This window comes from Acromyrmex echinatior, chromosome 15, assembly GCF_024713525.1.
Source record: "Acromyrmex echinatior isolate Ae372 chromosome 15, ASM2471352v2, whole genome shotgun sequence".
Classification (NCBI taxonomy): Eukaryota; Metazoa; Arthropoda; class Insecta; order Hymenoptera; family Formicidae; genus Acromyrmex; species Acromyrmex echinatior.
In genome coordinates, this window is record NC_141866.1 from 3,829,729 (window position 1) to 3,842,541 (window position 12,813).

General features: G+C 31.6%; 2 protein-coding genes across 3 annotated transcripts; both read left to right on the forward strand.

Moving 5' to 3' along the window:
• Nucleotides 1-740: 740 nt before the first annotated feature.
• Trhn (tryptophan hydroxylase) lies at nt 741-7,466 on the forward strand. The gene is made up of 12 exons (XM_011054374.2): nt 741-1,376; nt 2,515-2,616; nt 2,956-3,169; nt 4,371-4,474; nt 4,571-4,638; nt 4,706-4,756; nt 5,672-5,770; nt 5,963-6,009; nt 6,093-6,228; nt 6,389-6,515; nt 6,581-6,810; nt 6,950-7,466. Exons 1-12 carry the CDS (start codon nt 1,278-1,280, stop codon nt 7,287-7,289), a joined length of 1,617 nt encoding a protein of 538 aa, XP_011052676.2. The 5' UTR covers nt 741-1,277; the 3' UTR covers nt 7,290-7,466.
• Nucleotides 7,467-9,007: 1,541 nt separating this feature from the next.
• Nucleotides 9,008-11,887, forward strand: LOC105145052 (suppressor APC domain-containing protein 2). Of its 2 annotated transcripts, none has more exons than XM_011054372.2 (5): nt 9,008-10,149; nt 10,639-10,785; nt 10,861-11,073; nt 11,185-11,332; nt 11,409-11,887. In XM_011054372.2, the coding sequence occupies exons 1-4, from the start codon at nt 9,313-9,315 to the stop codon at nt 11,329-11,331; spliced, it is 1,344 nt and encodes a 447-aa protein (XP_011052674.2). In that variant the 5' UTR covers nt 9,008-9,312; the 3' UTR covers nt 11,332; nt 11,409-11,887. The 2 variants fall into 2 exon arrangements, with proteins under 2 accessions (XP_011052674.2, XP_011052673.2); XM_011054371.2 differs by having other exon boundaries at nt 9,009-10,149; nt 11,185-11,327.
• The last annotated feature ends 926 nt before the right edge of the window (nt 11,888-12,813 follow it).

Sequence of the window (12,813 nt, forward strand, 5' to 3'; positions counted from 1 at the left end):
CAATCTCGCTTAATGCCGGTGAAACACTTGGTATAATTTTCCGAGGGTGGAACTGCGTTGCGGCAGCTGATAGTGGTAAGTGATGGACCACTCGTAATGTGCCGCATCTACTTTTCTCGAGTGGGAGTACTCCTCGAACGTTTGAGCTTTTATTAAACAGTCTCTTTGTTTCGGAACAGAATCTGAAGAATGAGAAATTACCGTCGAAAAAGCTTCTTCCCTGGATAGGAAGTCTGTCCCTCGACAGCTTTCTATTTGATATTACGATTTTTTTATTGCGGCATGTATAATTTTGCTCTGCATGCATTAAATATATTTTAATGACAGAAACGTCAATGCACTATAATTTCCACACAATATTTTAAAAAGAAGGCGCTCTTATTAATGTTCTGTTTATAATATGATGAAATCTATATTTTAAATATTTCTGAAATATGCAATGTATAGTTTTTATAGCAAATGTAGGTATAATTGAATATTTTTTAAATAATTTTAAAATATAAAAATAATTTACAACTATAATATATAGATACATAAAATATTTCGTTCATCAATATGTAATCGGAATTACATTGTCAATGTAATAATAAAAACGTAATATTTAAAATAAATAAAATTCTATGGTTGTATTTTATATAAATTATATAATTAATAATTATAATTAATAAGTATATTTCTCAATGTTAAATGTTTTTTCGGTATCAACTTATTGTTAATGAAATATATATCTCATTCTTTTCTATCTGTTAAGTAAACGAGAAGAACGCTACTTCTTGTTTCTTGAGTAAAAATTCATTGTAAAAATAGAAACGTATTGTGTTGCATTTCATTTATTGGAAACTTTGCAATTCTTGCGCGCTTATTACCGGTGCTCGCATCGTCCGCCCCGTAGGCTCCAGTGACGTCACTCATGAAGAATACATTTGAAGATGGGCACCACTTACTAAACGGGGGTGAGCCAACACTTGTCTTCAACCCCATGAGAAGTTTTATCCGACCAATGAGAATCGCTGATGCCGCCGTGCGCCGCCCAGCCACGGCGAGATCGTCATTGAGAAGGACAAGCGCAAACGGGGAGACCGAGGTCTTAAGAGGATCTTAGAGATGGTACCGGCACACTGTTGCTCGTTTCTTTAAAGACAGCGAATCGTTAATCGCGAAACTATCTATCGCGTCATCAGAGCTAAACATAAGAGCTAAATCTTATTCATAAACGAACATCGACAAAAAGTATCCTCTCTCGGTGATTCATAAATTCATTTGTCACAAAAGTCATTATGAGTGGATCAGGGAAAAGTCTTCTCGGGGTGTGGCTATACAGAAGAGGCGAAAGTTGGGCTGTCAAGGAAGGAAGTCCGCTACACAAATCGCGCGACGTATGTTGTATATTTATTGAGAAAATATAGATTGACAACTAGTGATTTCAATTAAAGTTACAAACATTACGACAAGTGAAATCGTGTATAAGAATAATTTAAAAATTATCTTCGTTTTTTTACAATTAATCTTAAACTCTTATATAGTTTGATTTTCCATGCCATTTTTAATGTTCAAGCCATTTATTTGTTTCTCCATGAAATGATTTTTATCTTGAACATTAAAAACGATACAGTATTTTGACTCTATATATTTTTGAATTTATTTATAAGGATTTGATGCTTCTCTTTTCTTATCATCTTTGTCAGTATCTAGTTTTCAATTGCGTCTTTTACATGAGTGCGATAGAACTGTTGCGTTTATTGAGCGACTTGTTCTTGCGTCTGTCATGTAAGTCTAATCATTTACAATAAAAGGAGACTTTATTTATTTGCATTTGCAATTTTCAGGAATTTATTTCTATTGTTAATCGTCTAATCACTTATTATTAATTATTTATTATAAATTGTTCAATTTGTTGAAAAATTTTTCATAGTTAACTTAATAATTAAAATGAAAATGCTCTTAGACATTATACTTTTAATACGTTTACATTTCATAAGACACGTACCTACATGTCGCAGAATTCGTTTCCTCTTTTTTATGTGCTTTAAATTTGTATTTTTAAATTCTAAATAATTTTTTGCGATATTGAGAATAATCCGCAATATAGGATCGAAACGTCTGTTAATTGATTGAATAAATTCACGCGTACATCCTGTATTTGGCTCTATAAACATTATTATTCTGATTTACATAGTCTCTTACATAGTCTTTAAATGTGATTAGAATATTTTCTTACTTTTGAAGAAAATTGTATATGCAAAAGTAAATATAATAAATATTAATTAATCTTAGAAGAAAAACATTAATTCATTTATAATTATGATTATATATATTTCTTATAAATACTGATTGTAAATTTAATATATATTTTTTTTTGCCGATACTTCTCAATTTTTTTCGGAACAATTAATTCAATTGGAATTAACCCAAAAAATTGAATTTTATAAAAGTCCTAAAATCAATTTTATAAAAATAAACGTAAAAATTCAGACAAACAACTTATTAAACAGATACGGTCTCTCGTTCGTTTAGATCCCTGAGAATGAGAATAAAACTGGTGACAACAAGAATTCAGTGATATTTTCCTTAAAGAATCAAGTCGGTGGTTTGGCGCGAGCACTTCAAGTATTTCAGGTATGTTTTATATTTTATGTTTTTAATAGGTTTACACCTACATCAAAATTATATTATCCGCCTTAGTTTTTTTTTTATAAGTGTTAAGTTTAATAAATTTAACCGAGTGAACAATCGGAAATCTGATGATTAAAAAATACTGTAAAGTTCGCTAAAAAAATTTTTTTGATTGCCTTGTTGATCTTCCTCCTTTCTATCTCATTAATATGAGATAGATTATAAATTTGCGACAGTTAGTACAATGGGAAAAAGTTTCTAAAATTTCAAATCGTTTATGATACCACATCTACGCACGTTTTGATTATTGAATAGAGACTATCTTTCCCTTATCGCATAAAGGATTTAGGTATAAACGTTGTGCACATTGAATCGAGGAAGTCACTGCGCCGCGGGTCCGAATATGATATTCTCGTGGATGTCGAGTGCGATCCGAAGAGAATGGAACAATTGATGAAGATGCTGAACCGCGAAGTAGCGGCTATTAATCTCGCTCATTACGAACAGATTGGAAATATATCACGCGCGCCTTCTCTTTCGACTGCGACAAGCTTCGGTGAGTCCTCCACAATATGTGCACAGTAACATTGATCAAATTCATCGAGCCAAGTTAAACGCAATTGCAATAACCGCGTGTCACTGTAAATGTATTGTTATACGTACATCTTAATATACTTAAATTCCGATACGACAAACTGCAGCTTTGGTCAGAAAAATATTTTAACTTTAATCGCATTAGAAAAAATTTCATTATATTTGGATTCATTTATGTTTCTTTTCGTAAATTGAGAGTCACAGCTTTCAATTTTAAATACCTAAATAAGTAATGGAAAGAGAGTCACATTGATACTAACATAGATCTTTTAAAAAAATATCCTTTTATTTTTCGGAAAAATTAATTATTGCACTTTATTAATACTGATAAAAAAACCAATTATCTGTTTAGGTATTAAAAAAAAATAAAAACTTATAATTTATATATTTGTGGCTTGTTTCTATACAAAATCAGCTAAAAATGAATTCTACAAACGCGAAAAACAAAATTCTTACAATTTTCTTTTGCAAATTGAGTAGTAGTTTAAATAACAGTAGTTATATTATTGATGGTATTACATATTTTACATGTTTATAATTTCTTAAATCAGTTTTATTTACATTTTTTTTTCTTTCTTATTTTTTCATAATACAATTTTAAATATAAAATCGAAATGTAGCATAAATTGACACAACTGCCTGTAAAACAGATCGTAAGTTAATTTAGTAACAAAATATTACTAAATTTATAATAGAATAAATTAATAAAAACTAATTTAATAATAAAATATAATTTATTTATTTGCTACTCTATTTTAAGTCAAATACTTAGTTACTTAACAATTTAATAATTTATTAAATTTTTTCATCGTATTTTCATTAATATAATATTTATGACACTCTAAGAATTTTAGAGATTTTCTTTATTTTAAATCCCTTCTTCTCGTTTATTTTAAAGTTTCTAAAATAAAGTATTTGGTTGTACGTACGATCTCTCTTTCGCAAAAGAGGAATCAAAAAGAATATCAAATTTCTTCGAGTGTTATCAGTTTATTGTTACAACTTACACTTCAAAATATTTCATCCCTTTAGCAAAAGTTAAAATTGCAAGTCCGGTAGAATTTCAAAGTTTTATTATGATATGCCTTTATCGCTTCTATCTTTCCTCAAGATTTTTGTTGATGGAATATTATATAAGCAACACGCTTATATCGGATTTAAAGATTTTAGCGATGTAGACATGCCCTGGTTTCCGCGGAAGATATCCGACCTCGATCGGGCGCAAAAAGTTCTCATGTATGGCTCGGAATTGGATGCGGACCATCCCGTAAGTTTACCGCATGTTTTCGTAAACATGTTACTGCAATTACTCCTTCTTGTGCTCTCGACTGCGTGCTTTAACAAAACTATTCGACAATTGTAGGGTTTCAAGGATACCGTGTATCGTAAACGCCGCGAGGAGTTCGCCGACATCGCTTACAATTACAGATAGTAAGTAAAGTAAAAGGATTTCTCCCTTCCCTTTTTCCTACAATTACAAGCAATATGATGATTTTAGTGGTCAACCAATACCGAGAGTGCAATACACGTCGGAGGAGATCAGAACCTGGTACGTTTGCAAAATTCTTCGTAAAAAGGAAAATACTTTTCATCAAATCGCCATTTTAAATTATCATAAAGATTTGAAAAGTATCGTATTGGAATATAAAAGATTTATAAAAGTTTTCAAAAATTAAATGTTTAACATTTTTTGAAGAAAAGATGAGAGACTAACAGTAAGCAAAACAATTAACGAAAACATCGTGCAATCGTATAAAAATCGTTTATGATATATTTTAAGTCGCGCGAATCAATTCTATTCTCTTTCGAGATACCATATATAACTTTTTCTCATTAAGCTACGGACAGAACTGCAAACGTGCCTCCGTGTACATGAAGGCAATTGACACAGATAGAAGAATCATTTCTATTTCTCGATACTTAAGTTATACATTTGCTCAGTATCTTCCTTGCAAACTCCCACCTTTTGAAACCTCATTGAAACGAGAAAGTCAGTTTATCTTTTTCTTCCTTCCTCTTCCACATCTCTCTCTCTCTCTCTCTCTCTCTCTCTCTTCCTTCATGTGTCTCTTTGTAAAGTACGAATCGAAGTAAGATTGGCACATGTTGAATGCACCCTTAATTGCGTCAATTTGATTTACCCTCGGCGTGAGAAGAGATCGAGGAGCAACTCAGCTAATGCAATCTCTCTGACTTAAATGCAGCGACGCATATAGCAAACATCATCACACTTCAGCAAACTTAATTAAAACGAAAGCTTTTCGGTAAAAGCCAAACGTTTGAACAATTTAATATAATTCATTAATTTATCGTTTAACAATGCTTTAATAATAATAATAATCAACTAATTATAAAAAAAGTATACTGAAATATATTGCAAAGATAAACAAATTAAACGTAACAATATTATCGAAATGTAAAAAGATTGCAAAATATAACAAAATTGCTATTTTATGTATCTTAGGGGAATCGTTTTCCGCGAACTGCACCAACTCTATCAAAAATACGCGTGCAAGGAGTATCTGGAAAATTGGCCGAAGCTAGTCAAGTATTGTGGATACAGGTACATCTAGCAAATATTTAACACGAAATTTGTCCATAATTAGATTTAAAAAATTAATAATTATCCAAAAAGTGCACGTACATTTTCAAGAATAACTTATATTTAAAAATATCTTTTTTTAAATAAATAAAGAGAAATATCAATTTACAGAAGTAACATAAAAGATATTCGATATTTTTATCTTTTAATTAGAGAAGACAACATACCACAACTGCAGGATATAAACATTTTCCTGAAACGTGAGTAAAACTATTACATAGTTAATCTATTATTTCACGGAAATAATAGTAACTTGTGTAAACAAGAATCGATATATTTGCAGGAACGACAGGATTTCAACTTCGCCCAGTCGCAGGTTATCTGACACCGCGGGATTTCCTCTCCGGCCTCGCTTTCCGAGTGTTTCATTGCACGCAATACATTCGACACTCTTCCGATCCATTTTATACGCCGGAGCCGTAAGCTTCTCTATAAGCGTTCTTTATAAAAAAGGTCAAACAATGTACTATAAGACCAAAATACAAACATTGATGATGAAATACCATAAAATTCTTAAACCATTCTTTCCTTCACTGCTATCGACATTTTAAAACAATTGCAATATTCCACAATTTGCAGAGATTGCTGCCATGAATTACTGGGCCACATGCCGCTGCTTGCGAATCCAAGCTTCGCACAATTCTCTCAAGAACTCGGTCTGGCTTCTCTCGGCGCGTCCGATGAAGATATAGACAAACTGGCAACCGTAAGTCTTCAAACATAGAAAAATATTTCTTTTCTCTTCCATGCATTCGACTTCTGTCTTTCCAGCTGTATTTCTTCACGGTGGAGTTCGGTTTGTGTAAGCAAGATGGTATGTTACGCGTTTACGGAGCCGGATTACTATCATCGGTGGCGGAATTAAGGCATGCTGTCACCACCCCCGAGAAGACCATGAGATTCGAACCGGACATCACTTGCAAGCAGGAATGTATCATCACAGCATTTCAGAATGCGTATTACTATACGGATAGCATAGAAGAGGCAAAGGAAAAGATGCGGTGATTATCTTCTTTTTTTACATCTTTACATTTCACTGGTTTCCGCCTTATCATTCTCCTTCTCTTTACATTCAAAGATTTCAAAGTAAAGAAAATGTATCTTTCATGTTGCTACTATATTGCCGCTAATGTTTTCCAGCGCGTTTGCTAATCAGATTCAACGACCCTTCGGGATACGGTACAATCCGTATACTCAATCGGTGGAGGTGTTGACGGATGCCCAGAAGATTTCAGCAGTGGTTAGCGAGTTGCGAGGCGATCTATGCATTGTATCAAACGCCCTGAAAAAGATTCATGAGCAGGATGATACTGTCGATGTCGAAAGAATAACGAGTCTGCTGACGCACGGCATCGACATGACGCATGATAATTCGTCCTCGGATAGCGATGACCAGGATAATAGTCCCAACGCCGAGGAAACTCATCCTCAAGATCAGCAATCGCATTGTGATAATAAAGATGTTACCATGAAGAATTAAGTGACATCGTCCTTATTATTGCATGCCTAGTAACGTAGAAATCTTTATCTTACATGAAGATGTAAAATCTATAATTATAGTCATATACAATATCCAAAGATATAATTATTTTGAAGCGTGAATTGATAAAATGTTAAAAAAACGTACTGTTGCGTAAAATAGATGGATTAAAGAGAAGACCATCTTTATTTATTTAGTTCGTTAACCTAAGAATAAATAATTTATTGATAACAAATAATCTCTATTAGATTCAAATATAGAAAAGAAAAAATACTGATATATATCAGTATTATAGTTAAATCATGTTATTTTAGAATATATTTTAGTGTGAATAATTAGATTAAAATGGTAACTGTTTATGTAATAATATAGAAAACATAATGATTTTTGAGCAGAAGCTTCTCTCCTCAAAAAACAAAAAGGAAAATTTTACAGGAATTAAATTTTCAGTAGTCATTCTACATTATACATTCAACACTTTTAAATGTATCTTTTAATCTTCTCACATATTATAATATAAACGCTTTGACTCTGTTTCTGTTAAATGTACGAATAAAATGTTATGTAGAATATTATCGAGATATATTGTGTGAGACTAAAAAATATATGCAAAGATAATAAAAAAATCTTGCTAATCCAACTTATATTCCATCCATCTTCATTATTTCTTAGCCAGAAATGATTGGTCGCTCGACGTTGAATCAATATGATCGATTCGAATGTCGAATGTAAATCAGTATTGAAAATAATTATATATATATATATATATATAAATATTACATAAGTTTTAATATATTACATTTGATATATTTTAATGCATTGCTGTTTTTATATATAAATATCCTATTCAACAGGAGACAATCTATCCTAATTCACCATTTTATCTTTTTTTTTTAAATAAGAAGTTATCTTAATAACTTGTTATATAACGAATAACAGTTAAATAAAATTCTGATCTTCCGATAAAATTCCTCAATATGCAGCTCTAACATATATGTATATGTGTGGGATTTAAACTCAGATCTTTAGCACAGAGAGCAGCCACGTAACTCTCTATTGTCTATGCCATAATCGCCACATCGATTTAACATATGCATGAAAACACAAAAAGAATAAGTGTTCTTAACGAATAATTATTCACTTATTACATTTACACAATGCATTATAAATGTAGCCCATGAATTAAATATTGGCGCAATGATAACTTTGATTATTTTGTTATGTATTTTAACATTTTCAATAATCAAAGAATATTGTTATAAAAATTCGAGTTAATTAATTTTAATTTATTATTAAGTTTCATAACCTTGAAAGAATTGTTCTATCTTTTTTATATACCATTATCATAATATTTTATTAAAGTCTATATATTTTATTTTAAAAATTTATTATTATATGTATATATCACGTATATTCTCATATATACATATTTATTTGATTTATACATTAAATATATAATATACATTGAATAATTATACATATAAATATTCGTATCGTATTAAATGTATATGCATTCATATTAAATGCATAAAATAGAAGTTATCATTAGTTAAAAGTAGATGTGCAAAGTAAAGAAAAATTCGCGTTTCTTACCAGAAATTAGAATCGAAAGTATGATAAGTATCCAACAATGAAATATGGATGTAAGAATAATGTGTGTAAATATTTCCAGCTGATGTTTCTAGTACGCCATCTAGCGGTATATTATACAACTGATTTTTGTAAAACGCATGATTGCATATGGCCGCATGAGAGAGTCAAGAGGAGGTTAATCTGCGAAGGAAACAACCTGTGATTGGGCCACCTGTGACAATCGTAAACCTGCATGACAATGTGATTGCTGGATCCTAGCAAGAAACAACAATAATTTATCAGATATGTGTGCGAGGAAGAACGCAGGGAAAGCACATCTATAGAGAACAACCAGTTAAGTAGTTACTTCTAATCGTTCTCAATGATGTAGCTGCCGTTATCTAGGAAGACACATAACGGATATCGTTCTGAGGTTAAATCCTGAATAAATATGGCGCAAATACAAACGTCGGTAGATGGACTACCAAAGCATTTTGTCAATGCGATGCGTACTTTGTTCGATATAATGGACGATCAAAATACTGGCTTCGTCAAGTTTACTGACATCGAGGGTCGCTGGCAGGACGATGGCACGCAGGGTCTACCCAAGGGTGTGCTGGACAGTCTGAAGAAAGTTACACCGCCGAACGGGATGCTGTCGTTCGAAAGATTCTGTGCTGGTCTTAAGATCTGCCTGCTGCAGATACAGGCAGAGGCAGACGCGAAGAAACACGATGGTCAGCCCAACAGGCCGCCATCCGCGCCAATACTCATTCCAGACAATCAGAACAAGACGGCCTGGACCTCGTCCAACACTGCTGCTATAAGACCGAACAATGCTATATCCCAGCAACGTACTCTCAGTATGCCACAGTTGCTGGCCAATCGTAAGGACATGAATGCGCAATTGGAGCTGATGGATGGAAGGAATATCGTAGAACCGAAGATCAACAAGGTATATGGTCCACCGAAACCACCACGAACTGGCGCTGCACTGGAAGGTAGAACGACGGGCCTGGAACGTAACTTTGACAAGTCTGAGATTAGGACTGCGCTGCAAAATTGGCAGATGGGTCTCATGATGAGTGATGAGAAAGAAAAGCGTCAGCTGCAAGCTATAAATTATAGACCAGATGCTAGAACATTACTGAGACCAACCAGAGTCCTGGGTGATGGTAAAGCAGTCGATATACAAAGTAATCAACTCGGTCTCCAATCCAAGAAACTGTTGAATCGTCGCAGAGAGCCCAGGCGGCACACGTTGCAGAATGGTATTGATTACAATATGGTAAAGATGTTATCCTCTAGGACTCCCGATTAACTCTTGGTGATTGGTTCTGGGTATGCACTAACTGAATATTAACAGTGATACATATCTCTTAAGAATGAAAGACATGTATCTATAATTTTAATTATTTTTTAATTAATGTAATATATCAATTAAGTAAGAAGCACCAACTACTAATCAAAGTTAGTTGTTGGAATAATAATTCTAAATATATTTAAAATTTAAGTTATTTAAAATAAATTACATATAGAATTATTATTCCAGCATCTAATTTTGATTATATAGTTGACACTTCTTCTCAATTAATTTATTCATATGTCGGTCTTGTCTTGAATTGATTACAAATTATATATGTATATAATTTATTATAAATACACACACATACACACACACACACACATACACAAACACTATTATTTTACACACATCACTATTTAATATCTTTTTGATATTTCTGAAAAATGTTTTCACGATATGTAACACTTTCAGATGAAAAGGATGAAACAAATTGAGCAAGAGAAGGATGTATTGCTTCAAGGTTTAGCTGCTGTTGATAAAGCTAGAGAATGGTATTTGAAGCAAATATCAGCCACTCAAGAAAAGATTAAGCACCTCGGACGAATGGGTTCTCACGTGGTATAGAAGATACTTTTTATTTTCTGATCTCATGTAGAATTCTATACAAAATATATATGTTTATATTTCACATAGGAACAATGGACAGAGGCACAGCAAGAGCGTTTGGAACTACAACGCGCGCGTGTCTTGGAAGTAAATCGACATCTAGCCGCTTTAATAAGCAGCTGGGAACGCGGAGGACTTCCCCTTCATATGAATCTCGCGTTTCTGAGTGCTCCGACTTCGGCTCAACTTCAGCAAGATATGCTATCAAGGCTTAAACAACAGAATCACAGATTAACCGAAGTAATGTATAATAATATTAACAATAATGTGCATTATATATGAATAATGCATTATATATGAAAAACAGCAAATCATTGTAATCTATTTTTTTTCTATGTAACACCAAAACAGGAAGTAAGTAAAAAGAGTCAACGAATAGTGTTACTTGAACAAGAAAAAGACAGTCTGGTTAGAGAATTGTATAATAGACAATCGGGTCTGATTCAATCCCGAAGGGCAACAATGATCCACGAACAACACGATCAAACATTTATGTAAGGTACTAATATTTTAAAACGTATCATGAAAATGAATAAAAAAATTAATCTCTAATTTCACTTAAAAATTCTTTTCAGAATATGAACACTCCAGGCTTTAGAAAAATGTGCCACATATAAATAATAGAGAAAATGAATTAAATAAAATAAAAACAACAAAGAAACTGATGCGACAGAATGGTCAATTAGTGTTACCAAATGCCATGTCATATAAATTTATCAATACTACCTGATGTTTCAGCTGAAATATTCTACAACAATGAATCGATAAAATCGTGTTTTGAATCCTCCAGAATGTTTATAATAACATGTAGAATACATTTTTAAAATATTTGATATATTGTATTAAAATAATTATATATTGTATTAAAATAATTATCACTGCCTTATTAACTTGATATCTTATATTAAAGATGTAAAATATTCAATAATAGAGTATACAATTGAGTACCATTTAAATATAGTAATAGATAAATAAAATGCCTTTACATTTTTGTAATCTATTTTAAAAAGAGCAAAATTTGTTTTAAAATAAATTATTTTAATTATGTAATAAATGTGAATGTTTATTTTTTTGTTAATACAATCTTACGTCGGTTAAAATTATAAATGTATAATCTTCTACATTCTGCAAATTATTTGTGCAATAAAATATATGATACACTATTCATATATTGATTTTGATCTCATTTTATGAGATGAGGAAATTTTATTAAATTTTTTTTTGTTTTTAGAGCTGTAAATTTTAGAGGTCTGTCGCCATGACATATTTCATCAATTTCCGGACTTACAGCTGCCAGTGTCAAATGTTATCGAATTCTGAAGACGATAGCATATTATTTATGATAATACGTCATTAAATCTGTTAGTTAAAATCTTGTCCGATAAAGATAATCACTCATTGGTAGAAGAATTTTATATATATATCATTCAAAAATGAAAGTAATGTCATAAATTATCAATGAAATTTATTCTTTTAGTTAAAAATGAATAATTGTATAGCTGATTGGTTTGATCAATTCGACAATTGTCTGCGAAAATTGTCAATTCTTTAGAGCTACTTTTTTGTCTCGACGCAGTCTTTTTTTCATGACGAAAATAGACACACTGTGTTGCAAAGACCGATAATTTCGTAGCATACACACAGTCGCACAGTGATAGCGGACAAAAGCTGAAGTCGTAAAACTTTATCAGGAAATAAAAAAATATATAAATGTTAAATTATGAGAGAGAAATCATAATAAAGACGTTACAAATAATATCTTTATACTGCATTTTAAGTAATCATAAAATGCAAATATAGTTCCTCACGTTAGAAAATATTAAATTAACTCCAAATATGATTTCCATAAATATCTTTAAACATTCTTGATTGCGATACATGTTAAAAAATTTAAATATAAAATTGGCAAGAAAAATTTACGGATTATTAAATTTTTCTTCTCTTACACAGTCTATAATTTTACGAGTGCATATTATATTT

What these genes read in the sequence shown, in the direction of transcription:
- Trhn (XM_011054374.2), top strand. Translation starts at nt 1,278, where the DNA reads ATGAGTGGATCAGGGAAAAGTCTTCTCGGGGTGTGGCTATACAGAAGA. An exon ending in ATCGCTTACAATTACAGATA is followed by an intron (nt 4,639 to 4,705) that starts GTAAGTAAAGTA and finishes TGATGATTTTAG; the next exon opens with TGGTCAACCAATACCGAGAG. An exon ending in TATAAACATTTTCCTGAAAC is followed by an intron (nt 6,010 to 6,092) that starts GTGAGTAAAACT and finishes ATATATTTGCAG; the next exon opens with GAACGACAGGATTTCAACTT.
- LOC105145052 (XM_011054371.2), top strand. Translation starts at nt 9,313, where the DNA reads ATGGCGCAAATACAAACGTCGGTAGATGGACTACCAAAGCATTTTGTC. An exon ending in ATGGTATTGATTACAATATG is followed by an intron (nt 10,150 to 10,638) that starts GTAAAGATGTTA and finishes TAACACTTTCAG; the next exon opens with ATGAAAAGGATGAAACAAAT. An exon ending in GACGAATGGGTTCTCACGTG is followed by an intron (nt 10,786 to 10,860) that starts GTATAGAAGATA and finishes TATTTCACATAG; the next exon opens with GAACAATGGACAGAGGCACA.